The sequence below is a fragment of the Aricia agestis genome, chromosome 19, assembly GCF_905147365.1.
Source record: "Aricia agestis chromosome 19, ilAriAges1.1, whole genome shotgun sequence".
NCBI lineage: Eukaryota > Metazoa > Arthropoda > Insecta > Lepidoptera > Lycaenidae > Aricia > Aricia agestis.
Genome location: NC_056424.1, coordinates 2,835,178 through 2,855,497, shown reverse-complemented (window position 1 = coordinate 2,855,497; position 20,320 = coordinate 2,835,178). Strand labels below are relative to the sequence as shown.

General features: G+C 39.9%; 2 protein-coding genes across 2 annotated transcripts; one reads left to right on the top strand and one right to left on the bottom strand.

The window, feature by feature from the left end:
* Nucleotides 1–274: 274 nt before the first annotated feature.
* On the bottom strand, nucleotides 275–6,909 carry LOC121736625 (zinc finger protein OZF-like). Its single transcript, XM_042127953.1, has 10 exons — nucleotides 6,644–6,909; nucleotides 6,319–6,468; nucleotides 5,605–6,021; nucleotides 5,149–5,237; nucleotides 4,667–4,789; nucleotides 3,611–3,721; nucleotides 3,277–3,480; nucleotides 2,401–2,512; nucleotides 1,298–1,402; nucleotides 275–874 (listed from the first exon to the last, which is right to left on the bottom strand). The coding sequence occupies exons 1-10, from the start codon at nucleotides 6,809–6,811 to the stop codon at nucleotides 743–745; spliced, it is 1,611 nt and encodes a 536-aa protein (XP_041983887.1). The 5' UTR covers nucleotides 6,812–6,909; the 3' UTR covers nucleotides 275–742.
* Nucleotides 6,910–7,268: 359 nt separating this feature from the next.
* On the top strand, nucleotides 7,269–19,329 carry LOC121736621 (zinc finger protein 595-like). The gene is made up of 12 exons (XM_042127946.1): nucleotides 7,269–7,496; nucleotides 7,574–7,696; nucleotides 10,571–11,020; nucleotides 11,323–11,492; nucleotides 12,229–12,297; nucleotides 13,063–13,191; nucleotides 15,123–15,200; nucleotides 15,585–15,731; nucleotides 16,015–16,125; nucleotides 16,873–16,984; nucleotides 17,982–18,077; nucleotides 18,523–19,329. Exons 1-12 carry the CDS (start codon nucleotides 7,380–7,382, stop codon nucleotides 18,730–18,732), a joined length of 1,812 nt encoding a protein of 603 aa, XP_041983880.1. The 5' UTR covers nucleotides 7,269–7,379; the 3' UTR covers nucleotides 18,733–19,329.
* Nucleotides 19,330–20,320: the final 991 nt, after the last annotated feature.

Sequence of the window (20,320 nt, the reverse complement as noted above, 5' to 3'; positions counted from 1 at the left end):
GACAATGATGGGTAGTTGTAATGCTGTAAAAATTAAAAAAACGTACTAAAATTATCTGTTTTTATTTACAATAAGTACTATAAATGACTAAACTACATATTATTTAACGATACAGAATGTTAACAACATTAAGGCGCTTTGCAGACGACGGGGCGGGCTTTTTGTCCGCGAACATGCCGTGCAGGCAATGCCCGCCGGGCACCTGCGGCGCCGTCTTTTTGCCCGCCGTGTGCGTTAGTAATAAAGGATTCCCTTTGTGCTATCGTTCGCAGCGAAATTGACCGGCCCAACCCGCCCCATCGTCTGCAAAGCGCCTTAACAACACGTCATATCAAGCTGGCCAGTCTTTATTTCGTCGTCATATCACATCCACGAAACACTTGTTTAAGGTTATGTTATTTTTTGTAGTTCAAATACAACTACAAAATGGCGCTTAGTACTTTATCGTTATTTTTGAGTTTATGTTAACGTTACGTAACATTACGTATAAAAGTTAGCCGTCCAGCAGCTTCTTCTATTTAAAGTTATGTTATGTTTTGAGGTTATATGACATATAATAATTTGAGGTTATATTAATCACGTGGCTGTATTGGTAAGGTGGCTTGTGACAGCTTGTTGTTATGTTTAAGCCTAGCCTTTTCATTTCATCAGTCATACTTTATGGCTTTCAGCTGCCTGTTTGAGGTTATCTACCCTTTGAGGTTAGCGTATAACAATTTGAGGTTATATTAGTCACGTGATGTTACGTGGCGTGCAACAGCTTGTTGTGCGTGTAGAGCGCGGCGGAGTGCGCGAAGGAGGCGGGACAGCGTGTGCACCGCAGCGGCCGCTCGCCAGTGTGCGTGCGGATGTGCGCTTGGAGGATTGCTGTCGTCTGTAACAATAGATAGGGAATGTTTTAATAACTATCGCTATTTACTAGTTTTTCGTATACGGTTTACCAAAATCCACATGTAAGAACGTATTTTAGACATTTCATCTGGCTGGTACTCAGTAATAGCTACTGCCTACTTTTGTAATATTACTCAATAATAGAGACAAGTTTTGCTATTGAAATGCGGGCAGTGGGAACGCGTATGGCTGGCATGATCATGCACTCAGGCACGAATTGGTCAGATCGACTTGAAACATGAATGGACGCCCAACATTGTGGGATTTTTAATAATACAACTCGCAACACTAGAGAAGTTTACCATGTAACTCCACTGGTATTTCGAGTGTCCGTTAAAAGCGGCTATCATCTGCTAGTTTTCTAGATAATTTCATAAAAAAGTTAAAAAAAACTGTAGAAACCCACTGTAAATCCTCTGCCGCAGTGATCGCAGATCTTGTTGCGCGGCGGCCGCTTCTTCTCGTGTACAAACTCCCGGTGCTTCTTGAGGTTTAGCCGGTTCTTGAACACCTGGAAATAAAACTCCTTACTGTCTTCCTGATCCATAAACAAATCTACAGTTTATAAGATTCATGTGTGATTTCTCCTTGTCTGATGCATTAAAAAGACATGCGAGTTAAGTGGCCCATTCACTATCCTGCATAAGCCGGCGGACTGCACGGCATCCTGCCCTGAATGGGCCCTTTTACAAAGGAAGGTTGTGGTAAAACATATACATAAGCTAAAACCGCACTGAGCGACACTACGCGGCAGCGACGCGACGCGACACTTAACGTTCCATAAAAGTGTCGCTGCCGCGTAGTGCTGCCTACTTCATAATATGATTTTATACAAAGAATATTTGGCACGTAACGTGTCGCTAGTGCGGTCTGGCCTTTACAGTTCGACAAGGCTTTTTATGAACGTGGCGAGAAAAGGAACTAACGCTGCTATCATACAAAAACGTCATTTTTGACAGTTCCCTTTACCAGCAGCGCCCATTGGCACATTCATTTAAGAGGATACACCGGGGGCTAGAGAAATGAAAAAAAAGTACGTGTTATATCTATATCTGTCTCCCTTACCTCAAGCCTATACCGCAGAACGCGATAGAGACGACTGCTGACTGATTCCTTCTCCAAAACTTAACCGATTTAAGTACTTTTTTCATTAAAGATTAAAGAAAGGCTTGAGCTGTGTTCCTATGTTTTATTTTTTTTGTATAATCTAGCCTAATCTGTTTACTGGATGTTTGAACACAGCGGAAAATCTGGCCATTTTTTTTGGTTTTAGAACGTTCATATCTTATTTAACAATTAAATTATGAAAAAAGAGAAAACATAGGGACATTGTATTAGTGGCCGTAGATATTCAGGGAAAAAATTATAACTCTACTAGCATTATCCAGGGAGGAAACGGGGGACAACGTTTGTATGGAAAAAAGGGCGGTGTGGACTCCTCATAAAGCTTGACAAGCAAGCTGTACAGTCATTGTCACATCGGTCATAGACAATACTTTTTTTAACTACCTTAGAGCAAAGGTCGCAAGCGTGCTTGGTGCGGTGTCGGTGCTCCCAGTCTACGTGCTCCTGCAGCGCGCTCTTCGACAGGAACTTCGAGTCGCACTCGCCGCATGCGAACCTGTTAAAGTCGTTACAGAGCTTAGTTAGAATTCTAAATAATGTTTACATTCATATTCAAAATCTCTTATCTACACGCCTACTGCAGCGAGTGGGCGTGGCTTACGCATTGCGCAGTGTCCACTGACCACGCCTCAAAAAGTAATTCTAAGCTACGCTATGCCTTTCTTCTTAATTTAAACCATACTATTTAAACCGCATATTTAAACCCTACTATTTAAATGTAATATTATGTAATAGCAACTCGCTGGTAGCGCGGCACACTTGTAAATTTTGTTTTTTATTTGGTTTAGTTAAAAAAAAATTAATAAAAAAACAGGTGATCGTGACGTCGGGTGATGTGAACTTGGTGTCGTAAAGTGCATCCTGTGATTGACCGTCTCGAATTATCGATTTACTAATTTTGTAAACGTACAGTGTGTTTGTGTAAACACCGTTATCCTTGAAACCATCAAAGGAGCCCTTCAAAATGAACAACTTTTTCTATGAGAACAATGCTCTCTCTAAGAAAAAAAACTCAAAAAAATCCGTCTTCATATCCAAACAAATTGCCGATCCGGGTATCCGTATGGTTATGAAGACGGCTTTTTTGAGTTCCCATCATTGTTCTCATAGAAAAAGTTGTTCATTTTGACGGTCTTATTTGATGGTTTCAAAGATAACGGTGTTTACACAAACACACTGTATATGAATACGTTTACAAAATTACTAACATAGTACAGAAGTTTTCTGAGGTCACGGATATCGTCGAGGAACCTTACTCACTTCTTATCCACAGCGCGGACGTGGGCGGAGTGCGTCCTCAGATGTTTCCGCAGCCCCAGCTTGGACCGGAAGTGGACGTCGCAGGGGGCGCAGTAGGCGGCGCCGGCGTGCGCGGACACGTGCGCCGCCAGACCCGACTTGCAGTTGTAGCTGCGCCCGCACTGCGCGCACGTGTACACGCGTTGCGACGAGCCGTGTATCGTGCTGGTTAAAAACAATTATATTCTAAGAATTTCAGCAATACCACCGTTTTGTTGAAGTTGTAACGTGAACGTAAGGAACTCGCACGAGCCACGTTTTCGAAAGGCAGTAAAAAAAATTCGACCATACTCACAGTATGTGCACGCGCAGGCCAGTCTTGTTGACGAATGTGCTGCCGCAGTCCGCGCACTGCACCTTCGCTGAGCGGTGCTTGTCCATGTGGTAGCGGTAGCTGCGATTCGACCTGCCAACACATTATACTGCTATACTGCTGGCACCATAAAGTTAATATACCTAGCGGAATAGAGCAACAATCTTGAGCTGTCAAACGAAACAGAAATTGGTTTCATCTGTGTGTAAAAATATGTGTACGTACACACTTACACAAGCATGATTTAACATGATTTCTATGAGATTAAATTGTCAACGTGCGGGACGTGCCGACTGGACGTCAAAAAAAGAGTGCTGCTGTCATGTATCACATGTCTCTTTTTACCACGCAGTGTTACTGATAGTGACATCTCTCTTGCTCAGGCCTTCCTCTATTCCGCTAGGTATATTAAGTTTATGGCTGGCACCTACGTAATTTGGTTGCGTTCTGTCAAACCTAGCCGACAGACCACGACTTATATTGAATTGATATAACCCATAAACTTATAATATGGATATAACCCAAACAAATGACACGTAGGTCTGTCATCTGCTTAAGAATTATATCTTGTATTTGCATGGTCGCATGAAGTCATCACCCGTGCCCACTGCATGGCAATCAGTTTACGTTATAAGTTATAACTGTTCACATTTTTCGCCTCAACTCTGACGCTGGCAACTCCTAAATGGGGAGGCTTACGCCAAAAGAAGAAGAAGAAGAATCAATTTCTTGGATGGTACTTAGTACTGCTTACTAGATGACGACACTTAATAAACGCGATAACATTAGCGCCATCTAGTGAGCGCCCCCCTCAAAGTTTTAGTTTTAATGACTTTTTTATGTGCAGCCATGATTGATCTCACAAGGATTCATACAGCATTAGTTTTGCATTTTGTTTTTTTGCATTAAAATTAACGGATGATTTATTTGTCATGAATTAAATAGACAAATAAGCCTCACTCTCCTGTTGCTACGCATTCGTTATTGCTTATCTATATTAGTTTAAATTAGTTATTAATTGAAACAATAATTACTCACTCTGTGGTGTAGTCACACAGCTTGCACGCGAAGTGTATGCCGATCTTGCCGTGCAGCTCGTTATAATGTTTCAGGACCGATTGGATGTTGTTGTACCTCTTGTAACACTCCACACACTCGAACCTGGGGACAGGAAAAGAGGTCAGGACATGCAAACATAGAGAAAACATGTAAAGAGACAATCCTGCTCTTGCCTCCAAGGGTGATGTTCCGTTAGAGACATGATTTATCTAATTTTCAATATGACAAATATTAAATTTTGCCTATAAACGTGCCCAAAATTTTACAGGTTAGACAACACTAGGCCTAACTCTACTACGACGGAGCTACGCGGCGCCAGGTAACGGCTTAAAACATAATTTGTGTAACATACGATAATTTACACATGTAAATTATCGGCGAGACCGCACTAAGCGACACTACGCTGCAGCATAGTGTCGCTTAGTGCGGTCTCCCCTTTCAAATTACGTCGAGATACTCACCTCCTGAAATGCCTCTTGTTGTGTTCATATAACGAGGACTTGGAGCTCAGGACGGACTTGCAAGTGTCACATGTGATCCCACCTTTTTTCTACAACAAATAAAACAAGGTGTCTCAAAGAGAACAGAATCCCTTCACAAGAAAAATCGCATGACAGACGAAGGCAAAACATCTGTACATCTCTGTTCTTCTATTATTAATAGACTATTTACAGCAGCCTTTCCCAAAGTGGGCGATTACACCCCTCATGGGCGCTGAAGGAAACGATGCGGGCGCTAAAAATTAATTTGTTCTCAAAGTGGACAGTAGTAAAAGTAAAACTAAGTTTAGGAACCCCTCGTTTACAGTGTGGATCATTTTGTACCATATTGTAATGCCGTCAAAAGAATAAGAGTTGAAAATATAATTTCATTCTAATTTTATTAATGAAAAATTAAATTATAGGAACATATTTTACCATGGTATGTCGTTGCTCGATATGATCTTTAAGTAGCGGCTCATGGTCAAAACCAGTGATACATTTCTCACATTTAAAAGGCAGCTTCAAAAATCCTGGTTTCAAAGCATCACACCTTCTCTCCTCCATCATTTCATCAACAGTTAAAGTAACTACTCTAATTTTCCCTTCATATTTGTTTTCTAAAGTGTTTTTGGGTTTCTTTGAAGTCTTGTTCTTTTTTGGTGCAGCCGGTTCCTTCTCAGCATCCGTACTGTCATACTCAATTTTTATCTCTAATTTTACAGGTGAGAAATCTTGAATTGGAGATTCTGTTTTAACTTCATTTGGCATGGGAAATGGAGTAGATTCATATTTTACAGGTTCAGAATCAATGGTTGAATTTGTTTCTATGTTAGAAAATGTAAAGTGTGTCACCTGCAAAAAATATAAGTATATTTTTTAAACTTTTTTAATGATACAATACAATTAGAAGTTTAGTAAAAAATACACTCAGTAATTACATTAAAGATTGGATATGTATATTACATTCAAGATATAATACATTCAAGTAATATATTCAAAAGGCATGATATAAATAAGATTTAATATAATTATGATTACTTCAGTGTTTGGTTAAAATGTCTGCAGGCTTGGCAAGCAACAACATGGCAGTGCTCAGTGCTGTAATGCTGTTTTTCTAGTCTGCTGATGGTTTTACTAGGTAGTACTTACCTCCTGCTTATTGCCTTGATAGGAAAAGTATTCATGACAATTTCTGTCTACATTCAAAAGGGATTTTTCAACTTGTAATTTAAAGTTATGTAATTTTTTTATTAACCCATGGCACAGGAAACATATTGCCGCAGATTTGTCCATTTGAAGCTAAAAACAAGTATAAAATAGTAAATGTACAATTTTGTTACTTAAACTCAAAATCTATAAAAATTGTACTTAGACACCAATCCATATGATACCTACTATACTACCATTTTGTTGGGTTAGTAATTAGCATGCTTTGTTATAATAAGGCAGTGTAATAATGTCATAAAGGAAATACCTCTGGCACTAAATTGGTAAGGAAAGTCGTCGCATGTTCACAATTTGTTAATTTATAAAATTTCGTACTTTTGGCAATGCAGCACATACAAATGATGTGCTGTGTTTTCACATCGATACCATCTGATTCATAGTAAACGGGTAGGTGCAATTGTTCCAACTTTTCCATTTTTACTCTCAAATTCCTTTTTTTATTTCCAACCACTAGCCACTTACTAAATGTGCGATTTCAGAATAAAATTAGCGGAATATAATTTTTCCAATGTACCAACCTGTACATACCTACCTACAGTACCTACTACCTAAATTCTTGACTTTCCTATTGAACGTTTCGTTTCACAATTCACTTTTGTTTGCTCTAGTACATATTATGACCTTTTTTTTTTCTTAACCGAAACAAAACTTTAACATTTAATTTTTGAGGATTATAATAAATTATGATGAAGAAGGCAGAAGCCATATTATAATACAAAAAATATCTCAATATGAAATTAGTAATTTCCTTCTGCCTCGAGTCGGGCCTCCATGGCTTGTTGGAGACTAGTGTGTGAAGGAACGACATTGACAAATGACATACGTCAGTCTGGACCAGAGATTCCAGAGAGGCCATTTTTAAAAAGAAAAAGTAGAAGTCCGCCCCAAACAAAAATCGAAATCAAGCAAAACAAACAAGTTTACATTAATATTTATAAGCTTATCGATTAAATTGTTGCAGTTTCTCTATAAAACTCGTTAAAATGAGTTCGGTTTCAAACATGAATTGCAGCGGCTGTATGAATTCTGATCGTAAAATCAAATGCATTAGTGCCGCAAAGGAGAAGGAATGCTTCTTTGAAATCATCCGAAATATTCCAGTAAGCGGACGAATTAGATGTATTTATAAAATTTAACGTGTTTATTGCTAATTTGTCGTTACACTTATTTGTTGTAGATGTATGTCCCGGACGATTTTTCGCTGTATTTGTGCTGGGAGTGCACAGCGGAATTGTATCGATATTCAAGATTCAAGGAACGAGTTACTTACTGTTACAAGCTATTACATAGTCTTAAAGACGTTAGTATACATCTAGCTTATATTTTTATCGTACTAGTGGTTAAAACTTAATCGATTTTCTTTAATATGGTAACGGGTGTCAGTAACACTGGATTAAGTATACCTAGCTTTAATCAGCACAGAAGCAATTCAAATATTTCTAGTTAAAACTATAACAGCTAGTATGAAGTAGTAAATATGTTCCAATCTATACCATCCTGGCACTAATAATGCCTGCTTCTGTGTGATACTACACATGATGTACAACTTGTGTACTACAAACTATAACAGCTAGTATGTAGTAGCAAACATGTTACATACAAACAAGTTCCAATCTCATCCAGGCACTAATTATTGTGCCTGCTTCTGTGTGATACTACACATGATGTACAACTTGTGTACTACAAACTATAACAGCTTGTATGTAGTAGCAAACATGTTACATACAAACATGTTACATACTAACATGTTCCAATCCATATTCCATACCATCCAGGCACTAATTGTGCCTGCCTCTGTGTGATACTACACACAATGTACAACTTGTGTACTACAAACTATAACAGCTTGTATGTAGTAGCAAACATGTTACATACAAACATGTTACATACTAACATGTTCCAATCCATATTCCATACCATCCAGGCACTAATTGTGCCTGCCTCTGTGTGATACTACACACAATGTACAACTTGTGTACTACAAACTATAACAGCTTGTATGTAGTAGCAAACACGTTCCAATCCATACCATCCAGGCACTAATTGTGCCTGCCTCTGTGTGATACTACACACAATGTACAACTTGTGTACTACAAACTATAACAGCTAGTATGTAGGAGCAAACATGTTACATACAAACATGTTACATACTAACATGTTCCAATCCATATTCCATACCATCCAGGCACTAATTGTGCCTGCCTCTGTGTGATACTACACACAATGTACAACTTGTGTACTACAAACTATAACAGCTAGTATGTAGGAGCAAACATGTTACATACAAACATGTTACATACTAACATGTTCCAATCCATATTCCATACCATCCAGGCACTAATTGTGCCTGCTTCTGTGTGATACTACACACAATGTACAACTTGTGTACTACAAACTATAACAGCTAGTATGTAGGAGCAAACATGTTACATACAAACATGTTACATACTAACATGTTCCAATCCATATTCCATACCATCCAGGCACTAATTGTGCCTGCTTCTGTGTGATACTACACACAATGTACAACTTGTGTACTACAAACTATAACAGCTAGTATGTAGGAGCAAACATGTTACATACAAACATGTTACATACTAACATGTTCCAATCCATATTCCATACCATCCAGGCACTAATTGTGCCTGCTTCTGTGTGATACTACACACAATGTACAACTTGTGTACTACAAACTATAACAGCTAGTATGTAGGAGCAAACATGTTACATACAAACATGTTACATACTAACATGTTCCAATCCATATTCCATACCATCCAGGCACTAATTGTGCCTGCTTCTGTGTGATACTACACACAATGTACAACTTGTGTACTACAAACTATAACAGCTAGTATGTAGTAGCAAACATGTTACATACAAACATGTTCCAATCCAATCCGGGCACTAATAGGGATGATGACAAGGTCAAAGATTAGCGAATTTTGTTAATAAAATAAAGAAATCACGGTAAAAAATAAGTGTTCCCAAAATTTCAGCTTGATAGCATTTGTATTTTTTTTGTTATGCGCCTTCAAAGTTGGATATTCAAGTAAATTTTTTTTTTCAATTAAATTTCTTAATATTTGTATACAATTCGATAACTTATGCAATTAAAAGCAACTTTTGTTATGAAACTACTTTTATAAACGCAATATTTAATATACCTGACGAACAAAGTTGTCTCCCGATGCGTACAAACTACAAAAGACTGACGTCATACTTTCGTAGCACTTTGTATGGAGCGTTGCGGGCAGGTCTTTTTTATGAGAAATTTGAATTGTCATATCTTGGTAAATTTTTAAGCTATCAGAGTCATTCTTTCAACAATGTTTCTATTTTTTAAGTGTCTTTCAATTACTGATAAGAAAAAAAATAGTCATCATGCCTATTGTGCCTTTTTTTTTTATTAAATAAGGGGGCAAACGAGCATACGGGTCACCTGATGGTAAGCAACTACTGTCGCCCATGGACACTCGCAACATCAGAAGAGCTGCAGGTGCGTTGCCGGCCTTTTAAGAGGGAATACGCTCTTGAAGGTTTGCAGGTCGTATCCGTCCGGAAATACTGCTGGTGACAGTTCATTCCAGAGTTTTACAGTGCGCGGCAGAAAGTTACGCGAAAAACGCACTGTGATGAGGATGGTATGTTTTTCGCGTGGGACGATAGCGAAAAGTTGCAGGTGGTATGATTCCGAACAATTCCGCAGAGCACTCCCCGTGATACAACTGATAGAGGATGCAGAGTGAAGCTACATCTCGACGTAATTCCAAGGGGTCCAAGCTGTTTGAAACACTATGACAGTCAACAATTCGTGCAGCCCTTCGTTGGATACGATCCAGAGGGAGCAGTTGGTATTTTGGCGCCCCTGCCCAGAGATGAACAATATTCCATATGAGGCCGAAGCTGCGCCTTGTAGAGTTGTAGGCGTTGGTCCTGACTGAAGTACTGTCTCGCTCTGTTAAGAACACCAAGCTTCTTCGAGGCTAATTTGGCCTTACCCTCAAAATGATATCGGAACTGGACTTCGCTCGATATGCGCCTGCTTCTGTGTGATGTACAACTTTTGTAATACACACTTTTTAAGCTAACCTATGCCTCTATCCCTGACTGATTTATTGAATATTAATAATTTTTTACTGCTATTAATATGTTTCATTTTCTCTGGTTATAGGAAGTAAGTGAAAACTGCAAACCTCAATCGAGTTTGAGTAGACAGGATCTATTCAATGTAGATTATGATCCAGATAAAGGTTTAAAATGTTTTGAAGTTATAAAAGTAGAACAACATAAGCAAAAAGAAGATGAAATTAAAATAGAAGATGATTATTATTCAAATGATGAAATACCTCTAATTGAAATGAAAAAGAAGAAAGTTACAAATGGTCATACTAAAGTTGCCAAGAAAATGAAAAAAAAGAAAGTTGCAAATGGTCACACTGAAGTAAAGAATATAGTGGAATGTGTAGAAATAGAACTAAATGCTGAGGAATTACAAGAAGAAAGAAAAAGATTACAGAAAGAAGAAGATTATGTTAATGCTATGTTTAGATGTGAGAAATGCATTGTAACATTTCCTAATTCTGATGACTTAAAAGATCATATTCATTTAAAACATGATAAGGTAAATAAAATTTTTAAATTACACTATATACAATTTTTAAATGCAAGGATGTGAATATGGGGACCCACATTACATAACAACTTATAGGGCAGGGAGAGGGTCATATCAAATGAAACAATATTTCATGTTTTTGGTATTAAAAAAACATTGTGTGTGATTCGAAAAAACCAAATTTTGTATGGCATAATATGTAAGTGATCCCTTCTTAGTTCTAGTTGTTATTAAGGGTATAGCTCCCAGTATCTTATTGAAACTTTTATTTCCTTAAACGAAGATTAATAGTTATATGTTTATAATTACAGCATGCTGCTCTGTTCAAATGCAACATATGCGAGTGCTCGTTCAAATATAATGTATCATTCAACTACCACATGACTAGACATACGAGGAGGTTCCAGTGCACCGCCTGCAGCGACAGGTTCATCACCAAGAGTACTGCTATCCATCATTATAATTCGGTGCACTGTCTGGGGTAAGAATTTCACAGCCTTATGCACATCAAGGATTTTAATGATTGCTTAATGGCTGGTTTACACATACTAAGTAGATTTAGTACTTACTAAATTTTAACTTGCTACTTGCTACAAAATTTTGTGTTTACATGCAATTAGGTACTTAAAATTAAGTTAAAATTTAGTTAACTACTTATCAACTTAATATGTGTAAATCAGCCATAAGTAGTAATTTAACAAAGACTTTGACAATAAATGTATGAACTAGCTGCTCCAAGTAAAAAATTATGGACTTAAAACTGTGGGAATATGCATAGTGGCCGCAAAGGAAGATCTTTTAACTGTACAAGGTGGTACGCTCGGTCAGGCCTGCCGCTTGAGCCCACGGGATTGATTTCAGCTATCGTGTATAATATACTACCAACGAACTTAGGACGGTATAAATAGTCAGTACTCAAGATGCATCTCGGTCTCAAGACACGGTTCAGGCTCTGTGATTGGTTGGCTGTCAAAATTAGAACCAACCACAGAGCCGAACCGCGTCTTGAGACCGGATTGCATCTTAAGTACTGACTATTTATACCGGCCTTAGAAAATTTTCAATAGCGCGATGCAGGACTAAGGCGCTAATTGTGTGTACTGCTACAAAACTATGTAATGTATCAAATTACCATTAAATCTGTCAGTGCAGTCCTAAAAGCGTACATTTTAATTTTATGTAATTTTTTCATCCAATAATTCAATGTTTTTTTTCAGCACAGAAACAGACATCCATTTCGAAAAACCTCTAGATACTGTTTCACCAGAAGGAACTGAATACCAAAGGTAAATTGTTCACTCGCTATTTATGTCTGTTAAGAAACTTTTTCTATATATTAAACGAGGGCAAAACACACTACCTTACAAAAACAAGGAAAAACAAAGCTACCCACTGACAAAACGGTTTCAAACTGTTTAAATTTCGAAGCCAAAACGGTCTATTATGTACCCTGTGTTCCACTTGAGGTTAAAAACCAATGATATTCTATGTTACTAACGTAACTAGATTGGAAGTTTACGGTAGCAACGCGTTGCCACTTCGAAGATGCCTGCAGGCATATCTCACATACATAATGACATAACGAATATATGACTTGACATTGTCTTTTGAACAAAAAAGTGGTTACGCATTTCTGAGAATCTTTTGTAAGACATTGCTACTCTAGTATTTTAGAAACTCATTGTTAAAAACGATCAAAACGCTCGAAATGCCTCCTATTTTGAGCGTTTTGATAGGTTTTAACGTCAAGTGGAACTTTGGGGTTATGTCACTGAATATTTTTGCATGAAAAATTAAAAAAAAATACAACAATGTACCAAAAACAAGTGTGACGTCACTTGTCTATTGTTGGCCGCGCCATGCAGATTGTATGTGCGCCGCAGACTCGATCACACAAAAAGTGTGCCGCTACGATCTCCCTTAAAAAGAGCGTAGTATATTTGAGTCGCTAAAATAAAATAAAAAATGCGTAGGATTTGCGCGCGCGACGCTTGCTACGCCCCATGATATTTCCTATTTCTAGAGACTAAAATCACGTCATTACATTCCAGTAAGTCAGCGAGTTTCCCGTGCGAGTTCTGTCCGAAGGTGTTTCAATGGCGGACGTCGCTGCGCAAACACTACGAGACGCACCGCATACAGAACGGACAGAAGCGGAAACCGTACTGCGAAGTTTGCCAGTACGTACTCCTTATTGCCAAGATAGAAGAGAGTTTGGGTTTTAGATTAGACATACCACAGCCGCAGCAAGGAATTTCGCGGGAACCGTACATTACCTACAAGAAGTATATGTCCTTCCCCATGGTCTACTCTATATCTGTGCTAAATTATACAAGATGTTAGTGTAAACACCGTTACCCTTGAAACCATCAAATGAGCCCGTCAAAATGAACAAATTTTTCTATGAGAACAATCCGTCTATACAAATTGCCGATCCAGGCATTCGTATAGGTATGAAGCCGGCCTTTTTGTTTGAGTTCCCAGCTTTGTTCTCATTTGTGTTTACACTAACACACTGTATAAAAATCGGTCCAATAATTAGTAAGATCAAAGTTCAAACAAAACACAGACACACTTTTTTTTTCCTCTACGTGAATCTTGCAATCAGCCTTCAGGCTATAAGCAGATGGGAACATCTTGGATGGGCTTCTTAGTGTAGGGACTAGGGTGGTATTCCCAGTGAAATACATCCCTTTATTATTTAGTCTGTCTACGACTGTCCTGGTCAAATATGTCTCTTTTTTAGTCGACGATTTATTTCTGGGATTGTTATTTGTTCAGCTAGTACATTTTGATGATTCTGAAGTCTACATTTGTATTTGCTAACATAGGCAGTAATCTCCTCTTTTACTGTTGGCATGTTGAGAGTATCATGTAGCTCTGATGGTCTGAGAAACCATGGTGCATTTGATGCTTGTCTGTGTTTGTTGTTTTAGACTCTTTGTATGATGGATTGGCTGCTAGCACTACCCCAGAGTTGTATGCTACATGTCCAGATTGGCTTTATCACTGTTTTGTATAGGTACAAAAATCTTATTCTCAGTAGACAGTTTAGAATATCTGCCTATCAACCAATTCAGGCCCCTAAGTTTGAAGTTAATTTCGTCCCTTTTGGCTTTTACGTGGTTTTTCCAAGTTAGACTTCTATCTAGGTGCATTCTCAGATAACAGTCTTCTTTACGGAGGGTGAATGTGACATGAACCCATTTGTTGACACTTGCAGCTATTCTCCATTTTTGCACCTTAAGCAGACTTCAGTGGCGAAGGGTGAATATTTTCGGAAATAACATCTGAGATTGATGATTGATGATTCCATAGAACGTGTGGGGTAGTAGGGACTTTATTTTAAATAGCAGCCTTTTGTGCCATACTTTGGAAATGCCGATGAGAAATATGGTTTGAACACTTGGCTTAAGTGTTTTGCAAATAGTTCCGATTTACTTTTCGCCGATCTAGCCCATTCTCCGTCTCGCAATCGTCTATCAAAATTTTTGCAGGCTTTCCAGAGTGAATAGTCAGTTATATCCTTTGTTGCAGTCAGTCCTTCTAGGTAAGTTAGTGTCTAGACACATGGGCGTAGCCAGCCTTGGGCTCAGGGTGAGGCAGCAGTCAATAATAATTAATTAATTACTAATTTTTTTGTGTAACTTTCTTGATTGTAATTAAACATTTTTTTTTGTTTAGTTAAGCACCTTATAGGTCAGAGCCAGGGTGAGGCAAGCGCCCCAGCTTGCCCCAGTGTGGCTACGCCCACGGTTAGACATACTTTTAGATTTATAATATTAGTATGGAAGTATGGATAGATTTGTGGGCGATCGATGGGTGTGGGAATATTTTATGATGCAGCAATATTGTACTGTAAAAATCAAGTTATGTGTGTACAGAAGAAAGTAATTACATTAAAATCAACGTTGATTCGTAGCTTATTATCTTGCTTATATTGAAGTATGTACTATCAGAGAAGTTGATTCCTAGCCAGATGGCGGACCTAAGTAATTTGGCCGCGTTAAGTGAAACTCATCCGACCGAAGCCGACCAAACAGTGTAGGCCTGTCAACTGCCTAGGAATCAATTTCCTTGGCTATACAAACATTCATATTCGTGTGTTTAGATTGTCGTTCACGTCTTCGGGGAATCTACAGAAGCACGTGAAATGCAGCTCCAAGCATCAGATACAACTAAAACTACGGTAACAATCATTACATTTTATGATAATCTTAAATTTTAAATTTGAGCTAGCCCGCCTGTTCAAGCTCAAACCACTGATGTAGATCGTATGGAGATGGCAATAGTATAAGCCGCTGGAAAAGAAATATAAAAAAAAAAATGAAGGCTTTTGGCGGCTGACAGTCAGTTTGATTTGATCTTAACGTACAGTAACATCGTATCGTTTCGGTGCGACCGAACCTAAGGGCTTCACACCGTCGATTAGGTAAGAAAACAGCGGTTTCTCCGCTTTCGCTAGTGGTATTGGCGCCATGCAACATTACAACCCACAAACTGCTCGTGTGATGAGGTCCTTAAAGTTGCTTGTTTTATTATTTTTATTTACGATATCCTCGTACATCTACAGGAAACTAAAAGAAAATGGCGAGGCGGCGACTCCGTCTGACCGCAGCGAGATGGCGCGCGCGGCGCAGCGGTACGCGTGCCCGCAGTGCGGCGCGCGCTACCAGTGGCGGGGGAACCTCATGCGGCACATCAGGAGCCATCAGGCCAAGTGAGTCGTGCGGCTCCGTGACCTAAACAGACGGCTTCGGGGCGGGACGGACACGCAAAAAAACGTCGCAAACACGTCGCGGACGTACAACGGGATATCAACGTTCTGTACTTTTATAAACTTCCTGCAAACACGTGCAAACGTTTCATATCCGCCAGTATTACTTGATTAATATGAAGGAAGTAATAAAAGAAAATGATACATTATCACTTATCTCTTTCTTTTGTTGAATACTGTTTGAAGTCTGTTTTTTTCGTTTAAATTATTTATATCTACCACTCAGGGCGGCGGGTGCGCTGGAGTGCGAGCCGTGCGGGCGCAGCTTCTCGTCCGTCGCCACGTACCGCCAGCACATGACAATCTCCAAGAAACACGTCAGCGAGGAAGACTTCAAGTTAGTTACAATTCCTGTTTTTCAAACAATTAAGATTTTGACAAAAACTCCATACATTTTCTGTGAAATGGTTCATAAAATTAAAATATAGTTATTAATAGAGTCTCAGAATGCGGTGGTAAAATTTTATTGACAAACCAGGTGCCTTACTCCCGAAACTGATATCGATTTCTATTTTCGATTTCAACGGTTTTTTGTCATTTTTTAGACATATTTTAGATGGCTAAAGTGTCAAAAAACCGTTGAAATCGCAAATCGAAATCGATATCAGTTTCGGGAGTAAGGCACCAGATAGCAGATTGTGGTAGTACGTACGGTTCAATAGAGTACCGCAGTTACCAGCTGTGACGATAAAAGGTAGTCTTTATCCTTGTGGTCCACATTTAATACCTCTGTGCGGCCATTAAAGTCTCGTCAACAACCAAAGCCAGGGCCTGTACCACGAAACGGTTTGGAGACTCAAACAATCGTACGAGAATATTGCGTTCTACTCTAACAAACGTAAAATGACGATGTTAGAGCAGGACGTGGCATTCTCGTCCAATTGTTTGAGTCTCAAAACCGTTTCGTGGTACGGGCCCAGGGCCGGATTTATATATATTTTTTTATGAGTAAAGGCCACTTTAATTTTGCCGCCCCTATGTACTAACTCTGCCGCCATCCTAGGACGCCACAGGACGCTGCCGGCCATAGGCCATGGCCTATACATAAATCTAGAGCTGACTAAAGCAATAAGTGTGGTCTCAGGTTCATGTGCAGTCAGTGCGGCCGACGGTTCGTGAACCGCACGCGGCTCCGCGACCACATCAATTGGGACCACCTCAAGAACTACACGCACACTTGCAACACCTGCCAGAAGGTACTATTTGATGTCTTTATTCTTCTTGGTTCGGTGAGCGCGAACTGATTAAATTTTTCTTTAGGTTTTTAACGATGTTAGTGGCGGCCGAAAAGGAAGATCTTCCGACCGAGAGAGGGAGCATGCTCGGTCAGGCCTTCCTGCTAAATTTTGATATATTGAGCCTTGTTAAAAATAAAAATACACGTATTTTTTCTTTTATAATCACTCAGTACTAAAATGTCCAGAAATAGCTTCCGAAAGTTATCCTAAAAAACACTACAATTAATGGACACGACGCGACGCCCGCGCGTGATGTAACCCCGCGCGCGCGCCTCCCCCCGCGTTACCCCCTCTCATTCCCCCGCGCCGCGAGTGACCGTTCTGCAACGATTTTAAATAGGATAAAATATGTCATTGAAAAAAAAATAACACCCAATTTTTTTTTGCTTAAATGGAGTTTCCTAATGATACTCAAGCCCTGGAAAAAATTTGGCAGGACGGTTTAAGTGCACCCTGTATATCTTGCCGTTCTCCGAAACTTCGATAGCGCGATGCAGGAATGTTAAGCGAATTGTGGGTACCGCCACAGGCTTAAAGTTTCTTGTCATCGTCGCGCCAAGTATAGGAAAAAACGTTGCGAGTCACAAAAACCGTATTTGACCTTATAGAGTAAGAGCCCACGCGGGCCCTCAACTTCTTTCGTTTCGTAAAGCTGAAAGTTTACCTGTTTGTGATCTTTGCAGAGGTAAGAATGCCTAGCAACTATGGAGTTTCGGTCGCGGGCACTGGAAGACGAGATTCCTCCACTTACCACGAAAAATATAAGCTATGAAATTGAGCTTTACTCATTCTCGAAGGTCATGTAGACCTTCAGAACAAGACACCTCCTAAACCAAAAGTAACCGCGACCGAAACTCCATAGTTGCTGGTCATTCTTACCTCTGTAAAGGTCACAAACAGGTTTTTGGCTTTGAAATTAAATAAGCTGGACTTATGTATATGTGTCCGTGTGCAGGTGTTCAAGAGCCACACGTCGCTGTACCTGCACGAGCAGGTGGTGCACCGCAAGCAGCCCGACCACCTGTGCGACCACTGCGGCAGGCCCTTCCCGGTCAGTGTGTGTGTGCGTGTGTGTGTGTGTGTGCAAGTAACTAGCCATTGGTTTAAAAAGGCCACTTCTATTATGTGGTCAGATGTGTGCCAGTCTGTAAAAAAGTGAAGAAATTAAAAAGTGGCAACATCGTAGTGTCATCCCTTTCAAATCAATCTAAAAAAGGGTCTACGATGTTGCCACTTTTTAATTTCTTCACTTTTTTGACACTTACTGACTATACATTTAAAAAAATAATATTATGTTTGTTAGTAAGCTACTTTTTGTCTTGCAACATTCATACTGTATTTACTTGGACAAAGCTTTGAACACAAGCTAATTTCGCCATTTTAGTGTTTCATCTGAAACACTGGCAATGAGACTGACATATTGGTAAATTATGATTTATGACGTTTGTAACACTACATTCTTGTAATAAATATTTACAATTCTATATTGTCTACAGAACCAAGCGAAACTCCGCAGTCACGTGTTGGCGCGGCACAGCGGCGCGGCGGCGTACGAGTGTGCCGACTGCGGCGCGCGCTTCGCCTGGCAGTCATGTCTTTCGCGACACGTGCGGCGATCGCATAAGCACAACGCAAAAGACGCAACGGTTGATACAACGCACGCAACGGTTACGCTCGGTACGCATGCGCACGCACATGAGCAATGACGCGGACACGAACAACGAGCGCACCGCAAACACGACGACGCAAAAGACGCAACTGTCGACGCAACAATCACGCTCGGTACACACGCGCACGCACATGAGCAATGACGTGGACACGGACAGCGAGCGCACAAACAATGCAAAAGACGCTACATTTTATTCAACGCATGTTACGCATACGCACGTAACGCACGCAGTGGTCACGCACAATATGAGCAGTGACGCGGACGCGAACAGCGAGCGCACCGCAAACACTACGACGCAAAAAACGCAACTGTAAACGCAACAATCATGCTCGATACACATGCGCACGCACATGAGCAATGACGTGGACACGGACAGCGAGCGCACAAACACAATGCAAAAGACGCTACATTTTATTCAACGCACGTAACGCACGCAGCGGTCACGTACGCGCACACATAATATGAGCAATGACGTGGACACGAACAGCGAGCGCACCGCAAACACGACGAGACGCAAAAGACGCAACTGTAAACGCAACAATCACGCTCGATACACACGCGCACGCTCATGAATAACGACTCGGACGCTCCGTGCGTGTGTATTGCGTATATGTCGATATAGCTTTAAACAGTACTATTGTGTGAATAAGTTTATTTCATAGATAAGTATATAGTATGGAAAAATAGTTTTTAACCCCCGACAAAAAAGAGGGGTGTTATAAGTTTGACGTGTCTGTCTGTCGGTCTGTCTGTCTGTCTGTCTGTCTGTCTGTCTGTCTGTCTGTCTGTCTGTCTGTCTGTGGCATCCAAACGGGTGGACCGATTTTGATCTAGTTTTTTTTTGTTTGAAAGCTGACTTCATTGAGAGTGTTCTTAGCTATAGTTCATCATCATCAGCCTGCTCCGTGCTGAAAAATCGCGGTTCATCTGGTTCGTGGAGGGCCGATTAGCAACTTGCAGTCGTTTGGTGGGCTTTATTGCATTCTAGTTCGTGACATTTATGAATATTTACACATTAATGGAAAGTTCACCTGGTGCTGTAGCATCACCTGGTAATCAATAGGATACCCAACTCCTCACCAACTTAGAGCAACGGTTTCGTGTTTGGGCTCATTTGAATTGCGACAACTAGTAAGACGTAGATAAACAATAAATTTTTGCATGCTGCTGCTGCAGCATCACCTGGATTCTATAGCCGAGCTCCATATGAACCCAAAGTGGAGGTTTCATGTTTGGACTCATATTGACGCGTGACGGCCTCATCCAAAAGGACATTCCTAGATGGTATTCATTGGGATATATTATGATCCTGTTGATAGGAATTACTCTGCACCAGGAATGTTGCGAATATTCGCATCCGCATCCGTAAATGCGGAGCATCCGCGCAAATTTGGACATCTCCATCTGCATCCACATCCGCATTAAATCAATGCGGATTTTCATGCGGATGCGGATGTCATACGAGTTGCGACAAGAAAGATTAAGAAATAAAAAAAAAAAACCCGCCATTTTTACTGACTTTAAGTTTAAATACTTTAAGTGCATATAGCCACTATATTTGATCACTTATGATGATTTGTCATGACTTAAATGTAAAGTATAATTATTAAATGAGTAATGTGTGA